General features: G+C 47.9%; 1 protein-coding gene across 4 annotated transcripts; it reads left to right on the plus strand.

Moving 5' to 3' along the window:
• CALCOCO2 (calcium binding and coiled-coil domain 2) lies at positions 1 to 19,396 on the plus strand. Of its 4 annotated transcripts, none has more exons than XM_034755821.1 (14): positions 1 to 102; positions 6,886 to 7,074; positions 7,757 to 7,859; positions 8,523 to 8,656; positions 9,779 to 9,904; positions 9,987 to 10,145; positions 11,805 to 11,932; positions 12,454 to 12,544; positions 13,922 to 14,044; positions 14,891 to 14,977; positions 16,177 to 16,272; positions 17,468 to 17,609; positions 18,295 to 18,323; positions 18,828 to 19,396. In XM_034755821.1, the coding sequence occupies exons 2-14, from the start codon at positions 6,895 to 6,897 to the stop codon at positions 18,996 to 18,998; spliced, it is 1,569 nt and encodes a 522-aa protein (XP_034611712.1). In that variant the 5' UTR covers positions 1 to 102; positions 6,886 to 6,894; the 3' UTR covers positions 18,999 to 19,396. The 4 variants fall into 4 exon arrangements, with proteins under 4 accessions (XP_034611712.1, XP_034611709.1, XP_034611710.1 ...); XM_034755818.1 differs by lacking the exon at positions 1 to 102 and adding an exon at positions 5,818 to 5,837; XM_034755819.1 differs by lacking the exon at positions 1 to 102 and adding an exon at positions 5,818 to 5,837 and having other exon boundaries at positions 14,891 to 14,935.
• Positions 19,397 to 20,323: the final 927 nt, after the last annotated feature.

Below are 20,323 nucleotides of genomic sequence, written 5' to 3' on the forward strand. Positions count from 1 at the left end.
GCTAGGGGCGGGAGCAGCCGGTTCCGCCCTTTCCCGGCGGCTCCTCCTCCTCCGTCGCAGCAGGGCCGGAGCGGCGCCGGGAGAGAGAGACGTTGTCCAGCGGTGAGCGAGTCCGCGGGGCGGCGGTTGGGGGGGGAGGGGTGTGAGAGCCCCGCTCCCCCCGGGGAGAGGCGATTGGGGGGCCCCGGGGAGCTGCTTGTTCTCTGCCTGCGTAGCAGCTGCTCTGCTTTCACTTTCGCTTCCCTGCGCGCAGAGCAAGTGGGGCTGGAGGGGAGGGCCCCACTCGGGGGCATCCCCCCCCCAAGGCCTGGCTGGAGGAGGTGGGGGGCCACTTCTCTCCTCCACAATCAGCTGACTGGGGGGGGGGGGCAAGGCCCCCCTTGGCCTGGCCCGGGGGATGCCCCCCCCCCCCCCCTCGGATTGCCCCAAAGGGTCCCCTTGGGGCACAATGGTGGGGTTTGCCCCCCCCATCCCCTCCGCCTTCCTCCCCCTGCACCCCCTTGCCCCTACTTCTTCCCATCCCCCAAGGCCCCTTTGTACGTGGCCTGTGGCCAGGAAGGGGAGGTGGGCAGCACAATCCCTCACGCCTTGCCCCCCCGTACCAAAAGTGGCAGGTCTTTAGAGTTTCTATGGGTCAGATGTCTCTCCCTCCCCAAGGATCCGTTGGACCCTGGACTTTGGCCACAGCATCCTCCATGGGCCAATAGCGCCAACCTTTTTGAATGGCCTGCCCCCACCCTGAGATTTTCTGGGGCTGTTCCCCTTAGGGTGACCAGATGTCCCGATTTTATAGGGACAGTCCCGATTTTTGGGTCTTTTTCTTATATAGGCTCCTATTACCCCCCCATCCCCTGTCCCGATTTTTCACACTTGCTGTCTGGTCACCCTAGTTCCCCTCCCCACTCCCCCAATAATCTCTCGAGGGGCCCCATTTGAAATGTTGCAACCTGACGCCAACATGACAATGCACGGCGGCAAAGGGATGATGTGTCAGTAGTCGCCGGGTCCACGTAGGGTCGTGATGCCTGAGTTTGGTAAGGAGGCAACTCTGCGTGTGCCCCACGTGACTGGACACGAGTTTGGGTGGAAGGGAGCAATGTTACAGTATTGGGGAACAAGAGAGTGTGAAAGGGATATATGAAATAAAGGGCTATATAGATAAGGTAACATGGGAGCAGTCTGTTACCTTTATTGGTGGTTCTTAACTATTAAGGAAATAAACTTTAACACCGATAAAAGGAAGTAAGGTTTTTTTAACACACACATAATTGGCCTGTGGAACTCACTGCCACAATATACAATTGAGGTCAAGAGCTCAGCAGGCTTCACAAGATGATTATCCATTTATATGAATAATGAGAAAGTCCACTGTAACATTGGGTAGGGAAAAAAGTGTAAGGGATATAATCCCTTTGCCTTATTAGGGCGAAACTTCCCAAATGGCAGTTTAGTTCATAACTGCCCTAAGCAGTGTTTCGTGATCGTTTGTGTGAAGCATCTGCTACTGGCCACTGTCGGAAGCTAGAGGGACCCGTTGGCTCTGATATGGCAATTTCTATGAGTGATGAAGAGGGAGGTCAGCGTTGGAAACCTGGCAGAAAGAAGTGGGTCTTGGGACATTGCAGGCACCCAGGATCAGGGAGGATGTTCCACTCATGGGTTGATGTGGAAAAGACATGGAGCTGCTTATGGGGAAAGGAGGCTAGAGGTGTGTCAATGCATGTTGGGTTGGCAGAGTGGAGTGTTCACTGGGCCCAGTTACTCATTTCTGTACAGTCTCTCCCCCTTAATATACAGATGGCACATTGGGGCTGAGCCGGGCCAAACCTAGCCGTTCTCTGTTGCTGCAGTACCCATAAGGGCAATAGCTTCAGGGGGTGCCGCTGAATAGAGGAGACACATTCTGCCCCCCTCTGTCCTTGCATTGGCATATATTTGGCTGCATGAGCAGGGGAGTAGTGAAAGGTGTGGGGGTGAATGATACGTGGGATAGAACTATGAATAGCTTTCATGGTGAGAATGAGGGGGTTGAGCATGATGCTGAAGGAAACTGCAAGCCAGAGAGGGAGTCAAGTGGAAGAAAAGGGGATGACATCGTAAGAACAGCAAACAAGGAAATAAAACATAGAAACTGTCCCTGTGTTGTAGTGGTAAGGTTGATACTCCAGACTTGCGGGGTAGTCAATTATTTTTTGTCAAGGTCCAGACTCCAGAGAAAATTATAAAAGAAATGATAAGTAAATAAAAAGATTTTGGGGTCTGTTCAAAAGCATCTGGCAGTCTGGATTTGGCCCATGGTGCGCCTATTGACCATCCCTGCTCCAGAGTGACAAGAATTGCTGCTAGCTTTGCTGTGCTTGAACTTACTGCTTCTCTCCATCCAGTGATTCATCTAACGAGGCTCCTTTAGGACTACAGTAATCCTTGAAAATAAGTGGCGGATTATCTGTCAGAGAAGAAGGGAGGGAGAAAGGGGCTGATGTATCTGAATGATGGCGTTGGAGCAAGAGAATAGAGTTGGGAGTTCCTGCTCACATAAAGGTCATCATGATTATACTTACGCAGCTTCTTTCATTCAGGGATCTCAAAGGGCTTTGCAAAGCATTTCATCATCAGAGGGGATAGGAGGGTTGCGTTGGGCACTGAATTCGTGGACTGGATGATTCTTGCTGTTTTTTTCCCCTTTCTCCTGGATCTGGGCTCCCTGATCGAGGCCCTGGCATACTTATTCATTGGTGGGCACAATGGACCAATTGGTTTAACTCGTTCAGCAATCACCCATGCTAGGTGTAGGGATTTCTTGAAGGGTTCAGTTCTGGGCCTTGTGGAAACAGTCTATCTGCCGTTGTCTAGATACTTGTGATCGCCCTTTATAAGTTTGGATTGATTTCTTCTTGCACCAGGGAACTGAGCCATAGAGGGATTGAGTGGCTTGCCCAAAGTCACACAAGAAGTCTAGGGCAGAATCAGAAATTGAATCCCAATCTCCTGAGTATCTTGTTTTAGCCACGAGACCAACCTGCCCCCTCTTTTTCTTGAATCCAGTTATTATCTAGCTGGTACCTGAGGGCTGTATGAATATTTTGGCGAGACTCAAACGCTTCTCAAATAACTTTAGTTGATTAACACCTGTGAGGTGCGAGTGCAGGTCTAATCTTCCTAATCATGGCAATTCAATGACCTCATCTTGCCTGGTAAGAAGAATTCAGGGTTTCATATAGTTCTAGGAAACAGTGTTCATACACAAGCCTATCTTAGGATCTCTGGTGCTTGTATGATAGAATTGAAAATGGCCTCTTCCTAAAAGAAAAAAAAAACAGTCCCTCAGAGATGGACTGTAAAAAAGGGAAATCTTTAATTGGTTATTCCTCCCCCGCTGGGTGCATGGGGTAATAATATCTCATTAGTTCATTGCACAGTCTGTGTTACAGCAAGTTATGCATTAGCATTCCATAAGGTGTGGCTGTCACTGGCCCTTTTATAAGGAGCAGCCCCACATTGCTAATTTTTTCTTCCCTCGTCTCCCTCTGCTGATGGTTTATGAACAGCTCAAGGAATGAGTGGCAGGATTCGGACATCATTACATTGTCACCTCATCCTTTTTTCCTTTCTTTCATGCTCTTATAATTTCCTCCCTCCCCTATGTCTATTTTCCTCCTCTCCCTCTTTTTTCTCCTTAATTCATTATTGTTCTGTTGATTGAAATGAGTCGACAAACAGTGTTGCATCAGTGAAGCACTGGAACAACGCAGGCAGACAGCTGGCTGGCTTAGAAGTTAGAACAGGGGGGAACTGGGATTTAGCCCTCTTCCAAATTCTGTCGCCGACCTGCTGTTTGATCTTGGGCAAGTCACTTAAACGCTCTGTGTCTCAGTTTTCCCCATCTGTAAAATGGGGATAATACTACTCCTCTCGTAGAAGGGTTGTGAAGTTTGCATGGCACTTTGTTGGAAGATGCAAGAGAAAGGCAAAGTATTGCTAATTATAAAACGAACGCAGAGCCCTGTATGTTCTGTGGTGGTGGAATTTGTACCCCAGATTGTACTTCAGATTGTACCCCAGAATCTCAGCTTTCATTTTTTTTTAAATTAAGTTTGATCTGTAATGGCTGTAACGTCTAAAACATGAATCAAAGGTAAAGCAATGCCTATCTGAGTCTGCAAAAAGGGTGAAATAATTGGGTTTGTGAGTGGCCCAGCCATCTCACTCAGGGCCCTGTGGCTTCTGCTATTGTGCAGCTACTGAACTTAGCATTTTTGCTGCTGAATTCATTATTTGGCTGCAGCCAGACGCTGGTCACGTGTAACGTTTGCACCATCTTGGGCTCGGACCCAATTCTGACCTAGCACAGTGGCTGTTAAAGGTCCCATGGCATAGCCCAGAAAGAGCCAGGGTCCCTGCCCCCAGCCTGGCTAACTCCTCCCTGTCCCAAGGAAACATGTTCCAAGGCTCAAGTGGTTTTGAGATAGTGCTGTGTTCAGAACAGTTGCTATGTTTGTCCACGTCGTCCTTGCTCTCTTAACATCTGAATCATTGCTTTGTAATGTGCCTTGAGGCATACTGAACATGAAAGATTCTAGATACAAGAAGATCCCACTCTAAACGTAGTGCTTATTTGGGGGCTGGGGTGATGAATGTCATTTAAACATGGAGTCTGTAGCTGTCAGCCTTTGTACCTTGATTAGGAAGTCTGGGAAATAATGGAGATAAAGTAATTCTGATCTACCCACAGCATTTTGTTGTATGCTGTGGATGTGATTGGGCAGAGGTGATATCTGCACCACCTTTTGCTGAATAAATTCTCAGCTGGAGTACTATTGAATTCACCCCTGTACTAGGAGACCTGTGAGAACCCATGGGCCTAGAACCAGGGCTGCAGGGTCCAAGGTAGGTACTACTTCCTCACTGCCACCTGGAGCCTGGTTAGGGTTATCACCAAGAGGAACTGAAGGGCTAAGCCCTGCACGAAGTCCCACCCTAAGGGGCATGAGCGACAGCCCTCCATGATTCCCTGATTGGCTGAAACTCCCCATTTAAGCTAGGAAGCCATGGCTGGGAGTTGTCTGAGCAATGCAGACTCTGGTGTGCTTTTGCTCCAACTTTGCTTGCTGTGATCCCTGGCTCCCGCCCCTGATTTACTGTCTCTGGCTTAAGACCATTCTTGACCCTAGTGAAAGACCCTGGCCTGGCCTGACTCCGATTCTCCCCTCACACTCTCAGTTTTATAATGGACTTTGATGTTGCAGTTTTGACCTGACTTGGATTGATCTCTGACCTTTGGCCCTGAGAGTGAGCAGCTAACTGTGCCCACAGGCTGCCCAAGTCCCAGCCCTGACAAGACCCGACAATAAGGACCAGTAGTGTCCCCCTTTCTCTCTATGGCTGGCTGAGATATTACAGCTTTTCTTTTCTGAATGCGGCCCTGAGAACAGCCGTCTACACCCTTGCCGCCTTCAGGCTATACATCTGCCATCTGTTCCATCTAGAGCTGCCCCACGAGGCCACCGGGCAGTATTGGCTGGCACAGAACGCAGCTGGCCGCCTTCTAAGTGATCACAGAAAACCAGTGTTCTGATCTAAGGTCACTTCCACATAGAACTCCTGGTGCCGGTGATGACACAGACTGTGATAACACAGTCCCAGACCTTCTGGGGATTTTATCTGAGGTCATCTCTTACCCTATATACTATAGCTGCAGTTAAGATCAGCTGGGCGGCTCCTGCTTTCTATTCCTGGAATTGGGTTGTCCTGGACTTGCAGCAGGATTTTCTTGGCAAGAAATGTCTCCCCTTGGCAATCTGCCAGACGCTGAGGCTGGCCGCCTCTAGTGCGTGATGGTAAGGCGTATGTTTAGTTTTCTGAGCGTTTCCTGTCTCTGTTCTTGGCAGTTTCGGTTTTATTAACAGTTGCGGGGTCAGTAGTTTTGTACTGGCTCTTGCAGGTAACCTTGTGTCATTTATTTTTTGAACTTGTAACAGCACAATTAAAAGGTTCCTAAATAAAGAAACAGGTGAGAGTTCGTATACTGTTGATTGATGCGGCTGCTATCCAACAGATGTGTTTTAATACTGAGAACCATGTGGCAATTTTACTATAGTGGTTGCTAGTAGCAAATGCTGTATCCTTAGGGTTCGGACCCTTAAGAGCGAACTACTGCCACTTAGGGAGCAAGGATCATGTTGCCTGGGAGGAGTGCACAATGAGTAGGCTTGGAACCATTAGATTTCTATTGGTAAATGTCGATTTCACTGTACACAGGCACACAAACCCACCAAAAATATTTCCATCAACAATATTTGAAATTTACAAATAGGCACAGCAGGAAAAATGTTTCTTATGAACTTCTTGCAGTTTGATTTAAGGATATTTGTTTTGTATATTTTGATGTGTGATGCTGAGAGGTTTTTTTTTTTTAAACGGTTATAAAGCTTTAACTTTTTGAATCTCGATGTCTCCTGTTGTTTAAACAGTTATTGGCTGACCTGCCCATAACTTCCTGCAACTGTGAAAATTTAGATAGATGATAATAAAAAAGGCTTAAAAATAAACCGATATTATCTGTTAAACTTATAAATAAATAAAAATTGATTTCTGCCCGGCCTAACAATGAGGTATCAGTCTCCCTTTTGAGCCACAAAGATGAGGATGACACAAAATGTGTTGGATTTGGATGGTAAAGCGTTACAGTGGAATTGCTAATGAAAAAATAGGAAGTCTGTAGGATTTGCTTCTTCTTGGCATGAGTGCGTGTCTTGCATTTCTCATGCTGACCGGCCTTGGGTGCTAAGAATGCTCTGGATGAGGTCCCAGGATTCTCTTGTGTCCCAGCTCTGCAGGCTGCAAGGTTTTGTCTTACCCTTCGCTTTTGTTCTTGTCCTCTCATAGAACCCAGTCATGGACGAGACCTTAGATGAACCTCCCACTTCTGCTGTCTTCTTGGACAACTGCCACTTCTCCCAGGTTATCTTTAATAACGTGGAGAAGTTTTACGTCCCCGGAGGAGACATAACCTGCTTTTATACCCTCACGCAACACATCACGCCTCGCAGAAAGGACTGGGTGGGCATTTTCCGGGTAAGCGTGTGCGCCGAACCATTAGCCGCCATGTATTGTAAGGTGGCCGCTCACAAAAGGAATGGCTTGATGTGGACATTTCCAGTTATTTCACGCTTGATCCCTAAGCGGGAGTTTGAGACTTTGGAAGAACAGAGTAGCAGCTCTTTTTCAGGGGCTAACTTGTATATTGTAGTGTCTGTACTGCATCAAGAGACGTAGGACCTGAATCTTTGCTGCACCGTTCTTGCACTTGGGAGCAGGAATGGAGTAGGGGAGGTTAACATAACATTGAGCCACCATTGCACTTCCTGTATTCTGGGACTGCTGAGGGGCCAGCCTGAAATTAGAGCTGTTTCAGGGCTAATCTGACTTGTGCCCTGTTTCCTAGGGCCAGTGAGGAATAGGCATGGTGTAGTGCATTGTGCCCACATCTGCCCTCAACACTCTTCCTTCTCCAGAGCGCCTCTAATTCCACACCTCTCCCTTCCCTCTTGCTCCAAGGAAGGAATAAGCAGGCAAATACCCCTGATTATTCCTATTTGCATGGACCCAAGATCTGGGTAGCTGGTATAGGAGTGTAAAGGGGGTTCTTACGGCTTAGTGCGGAAATACAGCCCATGTTACAATATCGCCCTGTGAACGGCCACAGGATAAACGTAAGTAAGCTGTATGATACTGTAGGATTATCTTGCTGTTGCAGGTGGGATGGAAAACAACCCGCGAATATTACACCTTCATGTGGGCGCCTTTCCCGAGTGACCTCAGCGGTGATTCTATCGTGCAGCAGCAAATTCAGTTTCGAGGTCAGTTGGGAAGGGATGGGCAGCTCACAGTGCACACACACACACGCACCATCGTGTACCAAATTGCACTAAACGCCCGTAATAAGTTTTACCACCTGAAGCTGTTGAATAGGAATATTGTCCCGTACTTGGGTAAACTTCATTCAAGGAGCTGTGGCTATAAGGTCATCTCAAAATAATAGCCCCCAAGTTTCTCTCAAAGGGTCCTTCCCCCCCGAATGTACTCTCAGTCAAGTTTAGCTTGGTGAGAGTGTCCCCTCCTGCTAACACAGAGACGCATCCATATGGCACATGTGGTCCTGCGGCCTCTTCTTCCGCTGTTATCAGTGTAGCAAAAGCCCCTGGTGAAAATCTCCCTTGCAGGTAGTATGTTGAGTTGTGTTTGACCATCCGTGTTCTTTTGGTGATCGGAAGTCACTGACCTGCTCCTTGAGGAGTCATTTACATCAGCGCAAAGTGTCAAAAGTGTTTTACGCTCACTTTGCACTGCTATAGTTGAAGACACAAAGAGCGGGTCAGTGATTACCTGGCCCCATAATGTGGATGTTGCTTTGTATTCCATGGTCTTGGGTCTGTTAGATCTGGGCTTTCTGTGCTGTACTGTTGACAAGAGGCCTGAGTAATTAAAAACACCCTATGGTGGGGATTTTTGTTTGTTTTAAGCCTACTACCTGCCAAAAGATGACGAATATTACCAGTTCTGTTACGTTGATGAGGAGGGGGTGGTCCGTGGAGCCAGCGTACCTTTCCAGTTCCGGGCAGAGACCGAGGATGATATCCTGGTGGTTACTACACAGGTATGTTCCCTCTCTCTTCCTGCTTTCTCATGCCCCATCTTTTGTTCAGACTCCCTTTACTTAACACAACATGGTCCAGTGACTACAGCACTGAACTGGGGCTCACGTTTGTTGAGCGCACCAGTGTGCTGCGTGTTAATTTCCCTCATGCGATCCTGGCTGGTGTGCACTAAATGTTCTGTAGTGCACGTTGATGTAGTCCGGTTTCTCATCAATGCATGCTAGCAGGGTCTACATGTGGGAGTTAGAGCACAACACACAAAGTCGCAAGACCTCCTGGTCAGTCTCCTCCTGGCGCTGGTGAAGGTGGCCGTCCACTGTACCAGGAAGAGGAAGCTGGACAGGGAGGTGTTCTGTGACTGGGGGGGCCTATTTCTGATCCTCCTTTAAGTCATGTCTCTGGGCCACGTCCCTCTGGGCCGCGTCCACTGGCTCCCTGGATGCTTTCAAGGGGCAGTGGGCACTATCTGAGGTTCTCTGCTCAGTGTCCCCCTCTGGATCCCTGCTTTTGACCATGTGACCCTCACTCCTGTCTGGTTTTCAATTTGTCGTCTCCCATAATCTCTTGACACCTGGGTCCAGTGGCTCCTTCTCTTAGGCTGGGGGAGGTGGGGGTTTAAAAGTCTCCAAGAGCCTCAGTAGATGCTGCTCCCTGCAACCCCAGAAGTAGAAACTGGACCATTCCTGTATTAACAGGGTGGGAGTGGAAGCGCAGCTGTAGCCGCAGGTCATGCTCTGCCAGGAAATGATCAAGGTGCATTTGGGTAGCCAGCAGGTGCTCGTTTGTATCAAGGACTCAGCTGGCCGCCTGAAGTTAATGGTTGTGCAGAGCCATCAGTTCATGGGCCTAATCCTACAAGAGGCAGAAGACCCTCTGCTCCCATTGTCCTCTGGGGGAATTAAAGGCATTGAGCTCCTTAGAGTTTCAGGCCTGGTGTGTGTAGTATTTTGGCGCTTGATTTTGAGCTCTGGCAGCACCGGGTGAGACTGAAAGGGAAGTCCAGTCTCCCTGGTGTCAGTGAAGAGGTAGGGAAGACTACACTGTGGTTTTCTGCCGGGCTCACGTTCCTTTGCTCATCACTACACTGCATTCTTATTGAACAAGTCTGTGTTGTTTGGCAGGGAGAAGTGGAGGAGATTGAGCAACAAAACAAGGATTTAGTTAAAGAAAACAAGGAACTGAAGGAAAGCCGCCTGTGTCTCCAGAAACAGAACCTGGGTCTGCAGGAGGAGCTCCGGCTGGCACAGGTACAGACAAGGGATAATACTGTAATTCAGAGGCCTTGTGGCTAACAGCTCAGGCTTATGCATGCCCATTATGTGCTTCCAGGAGAAGATGAAGGAGCTAGAGGGAGAAGTCTGTTTCTTGCAGACTGGGAACTTGGAGCTGCGGAGAGCTCAGGAGCTACAGGCTGGAGAGATGAGCTCTGCCCAGATGAATTTGGCTTCAATTAGGGAACAGAACATAAAACTTGGAAAGGAAAATCAGGTAAAAGTCCAGATGAACTGGAAACTGGGATGACATGGAGGAGGGGAAAAAGGGGAGACCAGGGAAAGTAGAGAGGGGAGAAGAAGATAGAGTCAAGGTCTTAGTCTCCAAGAAATGTGAGCAACTGTATCTCCCATTGTAACCAACGGGAGGTTGGTAAATGCTTCTCAGGGTTAGTCCCAAAGGGCAAAGAGAAGAGAAAATCTCCCCCTCACTTTTTCCCTCCCCCCCCATCCCCTTTGATCTCTGTGGAACGGTCTTGCTGCAGTGTCGAGGTGCGGACTCACCCTTGCGGCGCCTCCTGCTGGTAACTTCCAGGAAGTAGCTCGTTCCAGAGCGCCCTCTGCAGGCCAGTGATCCACCTGCCCTCTGGCCCCTCCCTGAACCCTGGTTCCCTTGTACCTAGCAGTAACCCCTCAGTCTTAGGGTCTCCCCTCCCCAGGGAACCCCCAACTACTATTCCCACCTCACCTCAGTATAAGGCCACTGCCAGTCATCATCTAGCCCCATGCACTGGGGCAGACTGCAGTATCAGCCTACTCATCACTGGCAAGGTTGGGTTTGGACCTGCTGCCTTGGCCTACCCCTGGGCTGCCCTCTGCAACCCCCAGTACCCCTTGGCCTTCTGCTAGGCCACAGCCTGGGGCTTTCCAGGCTGGAGCTCCCCAGCCCTGCTCCACCCACGTACTCTGTGTCTAGCTCCCTGCAGCCAGGCCCTTCTCTATCTGAATGCAGAGAGAGGCCACTGAACTCCTGGCTTCCAGCCTTTTTATACAGGCCAGCTGTGGCCTGATTGGGGCGTGGCCCAGCTGCGGCTGCTTCCCAGTCAGCCCAGCTTAGCAGCTCCCAGCCACAACCTTCCCGCAGGGCTGTTTTAAGCCCTTCAGGGCAGGAGCAGGGTAACCACCCTGCTACATGCAGCCCCAACGCCTTGCGCTTGGGAATGGAACTGACAACCTTCTTTCTGCAATTAGACAGGTTCTGAATGGAACCGGGCTCCTGGGTCCTGCAAAGTTGGTAACCCTGGGCCTTCCCAATTGGGGGGGAACCCTCAGTGCAACAGAGAATCTCCACTTCCATTTAAAAAGCAAAACAAAAAGAGTTTCAAGGCCCTTTCCTGACAAAAAGCCTTGAAAATACAAACCAATCGCTTGGGTGGAAAGGACCGAGCAGCTGGGCTTCACTTCTGTAGCAGGAGCCTGGTGAGGTCCAAAGATTTGGCTAGAGAGAGAGATCTGACAGACCTCTCGTGTGCAAAGAGCCAGTTGTGCGTGTCTCTCCAAAAAACGATCTCTCCAACCCTCTCCCAAATCCCGAGGCTGACCCAGTGCAGAGCGGAGTGTTAATGATGGACTGGAGTTGGTTACGTTTGGGGAAGGGGAAATGCTCAAAAATGATTTCATAGGCCTGTCCCAAAACCCCAAAGACCAGCTCTGGATCTGACCTGCCTATTACTGCTCCTTCCTCCTCCTCCTCCTTTGTCCAAGGCCCCAATTTAAGCAAAACTGGAGCTGAATACATGAGAGAAAAGAGAAAGGAGAGAGACAATCTTGTTCCCTTAGCAGGGATGTCTGGTATTGTTGCATTCAAAGATACAGCGGGGAGCAAAAATGATGGCTGTTTCTGGGGTTTGCCTCCCATTTACCTTCCTGCACTCAGGAGCTGCAGAAAGGACTGGAGTCTCTGAGGAGCAGCTGTGAGAAATTGGAGCTGGAAGGAAATTTCCTGAAAGAGGAGAACAAGCGGCTGACGGAGCAGAATGGCTGCAGAGAGAGCGAGCTGCAGCAGTGAGTGGTTTACACCATCCGTTTGCAAATGGGAGTTCCTGGAAGCGCAGTGGGTTGGGTTTCCTCTTCTGTTTCGTGCTGATGAAAGCCAGTGACTGTATGCACAGAATGAACCCTGCGAGAGAGAGTATAAGGAGCCCCTTGGGGTTTTGATCTGGGTTTGGCATTCACAGGCCCTCAGGCAAACATAAGTGTGAGGGTGACTGAGCAAAACTGACTCTTGGAATGAGTCCCCGGATTATAGCTCTCAGCTGTCTGCATAGGTTGAGGGGAAAGCAACCCTCAGGGCTGTGGAACAGATCCAGGAGTCACGGGATCTCTGGTAACTTCATGCAAAGGTTTGAGCAGTGCGTTGGTATCTAGGGTTCCTCCGTTTGAACCTGCCTGAGGACAAGATAAGCTTTTGATTAGGTTGAGAAATGAAGGCTGCGGGTGTGGTTTACCAAGAGCTGGTGCTGAGGTGGAATTTGGGGGGGCCCACATGCAGCTGAAAATGTTACAATTTGGTTTCCTCTGAGCAGATTCAAAGAACACAACCAAGAAGTGTCATCTGAAAAGGAACAGCTAGAAAGCAGATTGAAAAGTACCCTGGATCGCATGGACCAGCTGCAGGTAGGCAAGACGCAGTCTGTCTCTGCTTCTGCAATCTGTGCAGTACTCTGTGTGCGTCTGACTGGGAATGGAGCTGCCTATAGCAAATTAGGATGGTATCTGAGTTGTTCCTAGTGATTCCATGGGCTCCTTAGGAAAATGTGAACCTACAACGTGACAACCTGAGCTCCAGGAAGTGCCTAACAAGTGCTGTATTTGGGAAGGAGGAAGCGTTAGCAAATCCTTGCAGATTTTTCATCTCATCCCCCAAAACACCTACCCTCCGTACCCATGTTAGGTTCATCATAAAGACTTTGTACTCCTCTAGCTCCTCCTATCTGAGGATCTCAAAGGGATTTCTGAATGTGGAAGGGTTTATTCTCACAAGAGCCCTATGAGGTAGGTAAGTGGTAAGGCTGGCCAGAAAACAACAACTTCATTTCATGAAACAGAGAGGTTTCAAAAAATTTGTTATCCTGCATCAGCAGGAAAAGGAGAGAGAGACTCTGTATCCTGGTACACCTCTACCCCGATATAACGCTGTCCTCGGGAGCCAAAAAATCTTACCGCATTATAGGTGAAACAGCGTTATATTGAACTTGCTTTGATCCGCCGGAGTGTGTAGCCCCGCCCCCCCCGGAGCACTGCTTTACCGCGTTATATCCAAATTCATGTTATATCGGATCGCGTTATATGGGGGTAGAGGTGTAGTTAGGCTGGGGACCTGGGAGACCCGGGCCAGTGTCTGAACTACTGGATTATGGAGCCTCTACCCACCAGGCTACATAGCTTTCCCATCCTCCCGACCAGAAATGCCACCCTGGTCCCAACGAACCTTTCCAACAGAAATGTTATCAAATCCGATACGATTCCTCTGAAACATCCCAATTTCACTAAAATGGCATTTGATGGAAAACTGTTGCATCAAAAAAAAATTGACTTGCTCTAACATTACTAGCCCTATTTTACAAAGGGGGAAACAGAGATGGAGTGACTTGACTAAGGCCATGCACAAAAACGGTGGCAGAGACAGGAATAGAACTGAGCTCTCTTGTCTCCCCGCCAAAGGATCATCTTTCTTGTCTCCAGATTGGTGCTTGTCCAAAAGTTTCACTGGGTTCCAAACATATTTCACTGGAATTGGTTTCCAGACATTTGTTCCACAACTGAATCAGGTCAACATTTCAGGTTATTTACCGCTCGTGTGCAGTTATGTAAATCACCCCCAAAAGCCATGTGAATAGGGCAGGGTTTGGAATTAGGATCTATGGCTGAGTAAGACTTTGCCAGGCTACTTTCATTCCGCACATTCCTGCTGCATTATAAATTGCCTGTGCTTCCTTCTGTCCTATATAAATTGTTGGGCTGTCGCTTTCATCCACTCTTGTTTCGCCTCAGTCCCAGGTGTTGAATCAAGAGAAGGAAATGGAAAACCTGGTTCGGATGGACCATGACAAGACAGAGCAGCTGGAGCATTTGAAGGAGGAGAATCGTCGGTTACGCATTACTTTGACTGAGCAGGTAGACCCTTCCCTAATAACGTTTAGGCTTGAGGGAGCTGGGGTGGAGGGATACAGAGCAGCCCATAGCGGTGAGCAGATGGAGGTGATCTTCTGGAAGCTCAAGGGGAATTAGGTGATGGAGGGGAAGGGATTGCCCCTGTTATAGCAGGTGGTGCTGTTACATGGTTTTCTCTTCCAGGTGCTCTTTTTTAGTGTGCAAACCAGTTTTTAGTCTTAGGGGGCGGAAAACACTTGTTGTGATTCAGTTCCTTTGGAAGAGCTGTTGCAAGCAGCAAGAGAATTTGCTCCCTGCCTTAATCTCTAACTAGTGTCAATCCTTCAGTCAGATTTGCTCCCTGGGAGCCAGGGATTTGTGTTTGGCTGAGATCTCTGAAAAAGAGAGGATTGCCTGTGTTCTGTTTGTGACCACCCGTGTCCCAGGACTCGTGTATACATGTAATAAAACAAGGTATATGAGGAATATACCCAGACTCTGCATCGCTGATTTCTGCTCCAGTGGGAAGCTGGCTTACAAAGCCCTGTACATCCGCTACTGCTTGATGGCGGGGCAACGACACCCTTAACTCTTCTCTGTTGTTCCTTACTCATCTATAGTATCTTAGTTTAGCAAAGCCATTTAATAGAAGTGACTACAAACAAATGCACTTGGAGCAGAGGGTCTAAATTACAGAAGAAAGCCAGAAACGGTGGGAAGCATCCATTTTCGGTGGGGGATGAGTTGATTGGCTGTGTGTGTGCCCCATTTCCTTCTCCAACCTCCCTTCTCTTTGGCGTTCCTTTTGTTATTTATATGCGGCTCCCCCTCACTGATGCATATGGTGCTGAAATTTGTGGTCCTGTGCAGAAAGAGCAGGAAGAGAAGCTGGAACAGTGTCTGGAGGATCTGAAGGTGACAGAGGCCAGCATGGCTCTTCATCTGCGACATAAGCAGGTGTCATGTCTTTCTTTGGATGGATGTGGGGGATGGTCTCCAAAGAGTAGAGTGAAAAGTGAAGGGATGAAATCTATGGTTGTACAGAGGACAGGGTGTTGCTGGGATTCAGGGAGGGCCAGTATTTCACTGAAAGGAATGTAAAGTCAGTGGGAATACAGCAGAATGGAACATTGCATCACTTTTTTTATCATGAAGGGAATATAACTGGCAGGTTAGAGAAGTCACGTCAAAGAAACAGGTCTTTTGCTTAGAGAGGAAGGGGGTGAGGTTTGCGGTGGTCCTGAGTCCTGGGGGAGTTTGCTCCACAAGCTCCGACTAGCCCTGAGAAAGCTCTCGTTCCTGCACACACAAACTGTTGCTGTAGAAACTTCCATTGTGCCTGAGGAGCAAAGTTGTTGACCGTGAGCTTGAGCTTGGAGCTTGAAGCAATCTTTTAGATATCCATGGCTCAGGTCATTGAGCACCCTGAAGATGAGAACCAAGACCTCAAACTTGGTTTGCTATTCTATGGGAAGCCAGTGTAGGGAGCTGAGGGCAGGTTTCATGTGTTCCCAGTAGGGTTGCTGGATGTATTCCTGGAGGTTTCATCACATGACATAATCTTTGATTAAAGATTAATCTTCAATTCCTGGAGATTCCAGGACAATCCTGGAAGGCTGGCAATCTTAGTTCACAGTAGCCAGTGTTGCTGAGGAGATGTGCTGTGGTGTTCTCTACTAGCTGAAGTTTCCTAAGTGCTGAAGGCTTCATGCCCAGGTGTGCTGCGTTGAGGTAATCCAGCCTGAGCGGTAACAAAGGCATGAATAGCCAAGGCCAGGTCACTGTGTGCCAAGATGATGGAGACTTCTAGACAACCAGAGAGGAGTCCTGGGCGCAAGCCAGCTGTGGAGTTTAATCGATATCTGAAACTGATAAGATTAACCGATAAGCATAAAGTTTTACATCCCCGCTCACAGTATCACCATGTACGTAATGAGGGAAGTACAGGCCATGAGCGGTTTATTTTGGAAGCAGTAGTGACTGAAGTTGGTTAGATATGACATGGTCAGACTCTCGTTGAAGGTGAAGGTTGATTTATTGATGACTGACACACACACACCCCTACCTCTCCCATATCTGAGCAATTCCTGATGCTCTCACAGCTTTTCTTTCGGTGATTCCCCATCACTGACGAATCTAATGCTTTTGCTTAACAGCATCAAAACCGTGATCTAGCAAAGGAACTCGAGGAGAAGAACCATTTGTTTCAGCTTCTTCAACGGAAACAGGATGAAATTGAGGAGAAAAATCTGGTGAGAAACTCACACCCGCACTACCAACCTCACAGCGCAGAGAGGTCTTCGTTAGCAGTGGTACTGAACACAGTTCAGAGTTAGGCAAGGTGGTTGGACGAAAAGCTGCAAGAGGTTTTGCTGAGACTTATTAAGGAGCTCATAATAATGAACCATTATTATGAAATAGAGAATCGTGAGGAAATAGTTAAAAAGAGCTGTCTGACAAGGAAATTGTGGAAGAAGGCTTTACTAAAATGCAATCAGATGACATGGTGGGTTTTTTTTCAGATGCTCGCAGCACTGGCCTAACCGCTCCCATGGAATTCAGTGGTCCTACCCAGTATTTGAAAACAAACCACACAAAGTCTTTTCACTGAGTTATTAGCTAAAGAATAGCTCCCGGTTTCTGGTCAGAGCTTTGCCACTAACTGAATGACCTTAGGCTGGTCATAGATTTTAAGGGCAGAAGGGGTTATTTTGATCATCAGTGTCCAGTTCTGGGCACCCCACTTTAAGAAAGATGTGGACAAATTGGAGAGAGTCCAGAGGAGAGCAACAAAAATGTTAAAAGGTTGAGAGAACCTAACCTATGAGGGAAAGGTTAAAAAAAAAAAAAAACTGGTCATGTTTAGTCTTGAGAAAAGAAGTCTAAGGAGAGACCTGATAAGTCTTCAAATAGGTTAAGGACTGTTATAAAGTGGACAGTGATCATTTTTTCTCCAGGTCCACTGGCGGTAGGACAAGAAGTTAAGGGCTTAATCTGTATTATAAGGCTAGCTAGGCTCTGAAATAGGCTTCCAAGCGAGGTTATGGAATCCCCGTCATTGGAAGTTTTTAAGAACAGGTCGGATAGACACCAGTCAGGGATGGTCTAGGTTTACTTGGTCCTGCCACAGCTCAGGGGGCTGGACTTGATGACTTCTCAAGGTCCCTTCCAGCCCAAAATTTCTATGATTCGATGATCATCAGGTCTGACATCCTGTGTTACACAGGCCATCAAATAGGTATTTTCACCTCCCTTTGCCTGTTTCCCTCCCATATGCAAAATGGGGATAAGCCTGGCCTACTGAAAAGGATTTGTGAAGTGCTTTGAGATTCTCGGGGGAGAGGAACTATATCAGCGCAAACGGTCATGACTAACAATAAATGGCTTCTCTCGGAAATGGCCCCCTGAGCTCCTGGAACTTCATTCTGCTCTTCTGTCCCTTTGCAGAGACTAAGGCAAGAGAACAACGAGTTGCTGATGCGCCTCTCTGAGAGCCCAGATTATTCTGCCCGGGTTGCTGTCCCGTCGGCGCAAGTTCCAACTCGGCCTCCAGAAAGTGCAGACCTTTTGTTTGGGAACCCGTACTATAGTGAGTTACTTGCCCTTCTGTGCAGAAGCTCCCAGGGACTACACGGGATGGGTCCGATCTAATTACATCCTGACGGCTTCCGAGCAGGAGAACCCTAATCAAGGAACTGGGCTAGAATCAGAGATGAATTAAGAATGAATAGAATTGGGAGCTACTAAAATTCCAGCCCCCACCCTCCTGAAGATCCTTTTTTCAGTCCTCCTACCTGTTCTTGGCCAATGAGAGACAGAAGGTGAAAATCTACTTCCTTCCCATAGTTCCTGAAAAGATGGAATCTGTCCATTCACTCTTTGTTGGCAGGAGGGACTTCCCCCTACACACGTGGTGGTTGGGGTCTCAGCAGGTTGTCATCCCTCTTGATTTGGAGGCTTGTAGAAAAGAAGCTCTCAACAGCATGTTGGTGCTGCCTCCCATGTGTTCAGAAGATGCCCTGGCAGCTCCAAAACTCTGTCAGGTCTGAGAGTTGACTTAAGTGATTAGCACTGTGCTCTCTTTCTGCCAGTTTGCCCAGTCACAAGGCAGCCAGTCCCATGGCCTCAGTTCAGCGTTCCGGAGTCTTAAATATAGAGGTTCCTTCCAGATTCAGAGCTAGGTCTGGTGCTTCAAGAAGAATAACAGGTCAACACCACATCAAATGGTCTAGTTTTGGCTATGGTTAAGACTTGCATTTTCTGTTCTTTTGCAGACTCCCTAGAAACAAGTGCTGTGAACATGGTGAGTAAAGTGGCTGGTGGATTTTGCTTAGTGGTATGAAGGCAGGAGTCTAATTGAGTCCATGGCCAGTTTCCTCTATAAGCTTTTAGTCCTGGTCAAGGGAGTGGGTTCTACCTTCCCAGACAGCGGAATGGAGCCCTGGATATTTCAGAATAAGCTGGGGGAATTAATGATGATTGTGCTAAGCACAAGCGAGGGACCTCTGCTAGAACTCAATTGCAGCCCTGGGCAACATCAGCATGGAAGCCGGAATGAGCAGAATTCAGCTGCCAGGTGCTGTATTTCATAATGGAGAAATGGACACATACTGGGTAGGATAGATAGCAAAAGCAGTTCTGAGAAGCTCTTCGGCTCACAGAGCCAGTCACTGTGGGACATTTAAAACCCTGTGGAGTATTAGAACCTAGAGCAGCCTGTCCTGTAACTGATTATTTCTAACCTCCCTTCCTCCTTTTATTGCTAGTGCAGATATCTATACGTCATTGTTTTGTATTCACCTTTCAGCCCTCTGTGAAGAAATGCCCCCTGTGTCATGAGGTCTTTCCCGATGACATTGGGCCACGTCAGTACGAGGACCATGTGCGAAGCCACATTCTGGATTGCCCGTTCTGTGATGAGACCTTTGAGGATAAGCAGGTGTATGATGATCATGTGTACTGCCACAGCCTGGAATAATTCTTCATTCTGCTTTGTGCTGTATAGCATGTGTATAGCTCCTCTTTCAGGTGTGATAGCACAGACTTGATCGTAACCAATACTGTAGGAATATAGATCCTAGACAAATCACCCCAGCAAGGCTGGACTAAGCACCAGTACTGTAGTGCCGACCCATCTGTTCCGTGTGATGTGACGCATCATCAAGTTGGGTCAGATACCAAGCAGTACTATTGAAATAATCCATCCTTGTCAGCTGTCAAATATGGGCACTCTTAAACAGCTCAGTCCTTGTGGGCTGGTCTACACTGGGGGGGGATCGATCTAAGATACACAACTTCAGCTACACTATTCGCGTAGCTGAAGTCGAAGTATCTTAGTTTGACTTACCTGGCCGTCCTCATGGCGGCAAGTTGACCACCGCGGCTCCCCCGTCGACTCCGCTTACTCCTCCTGCCGAGGTGGAGTACGGGCGTCGATTCGGGGATCGATTTATCGCGTCTAGACGAGACACGATAAGTCGATCCCCAATAGATCGATTACTACCCCCTGATCTGGCGGGTTAGTGTAGACCTGGCCTGTAACCAGTTGTTCAGACCGAATGCAATACCAGTACTTCAGAACAAAGGCTGTCACTAAGATCTGTTGTTCCGATCTAACCAAGTACTGATATTGTAGAACAGCAGTTGCCTGTGTTTTGCAGAAACGCCTCTGTTACAATTGTTATATTCCTTAGAGCAGAGCTGAGACCACTAACCCTAAGGCCAAAAACAATGTATACTGCCCTTGAGCTCAAAGTCCCAATCTTATTAATGGTTACAGGACTGAAGATCTAACTTAATAATAAAATTGAGTCCTTCCTTCACCCTTTATCCCAAGCCAGTGAAAGCTTTACATATCTCAGGAATGAGTTTAACCATCTATGTGCATCCTCTAAGGAAATTGGTGGGGGGAGCCTGGATTGTTTCTCTGATTTGCTTGTCTGACGCTTCTTGATTCCAGGACAAAAGGAGCCTCTTCTGAGTGCAGAATGCTGGGCTTCAAACCGATCAAGTTCCTGGGATGATTGCACTGCTTTTGCACAAGTTTTAAATTCTTTTTGTTGCAATGTACAGCAAACATTCTTTCCTCTATGCAAACACAAGGGTAAAGTTTATTATCCAACAGTTACACTGTGCATTAATTTAGTGATGAATATCTAACTCTATAGGGAATCCTAATAGGTTTTCATAATAGCCTGGTTCAAATGAAGTTAAGAATATAATGGATACTTTAAAACGTTGCTTTAATATCTTCAGTGCTAAAGGCTTAAATAAACTTGTATCGATCGACCTTTGATGAAAACT

The sequence above is a fragment of the Trachemys scripta genome, chromosome 23, assembly GCF_013100865.1.
Source record: "Trachemys scripta elegans isolate TJP31775 chromosome 23, CAS_Tse_1.0, whole genome shotgun sequence".
Taxonomy (NCBI): Eukaryota; Metazoa; Chordata; order Testudines; family Emydidae; genus Trachemys; species Trachemys scripta.

Bases quoted from the DNA above. Each gene is read 5' to 3' on its own strand.
- CALCOCO2 (XM_034755818.1), top strand. The intron at 11,933-12,453 runs GTGAGTGGTTTA...TCCTCTGAGCAG, and splicing joins AGAGAGAGCGAGCTGCAGCA to ATTCAAAGAACACAACCAAG. The intron at 14,045-14,890 runs GTAGACCCTTCC...GGTCCTGTGCAG, and splicing joins GCATTACTTTGACTGAGCAG to AAAGAGCAGGAAGAGAAGCT.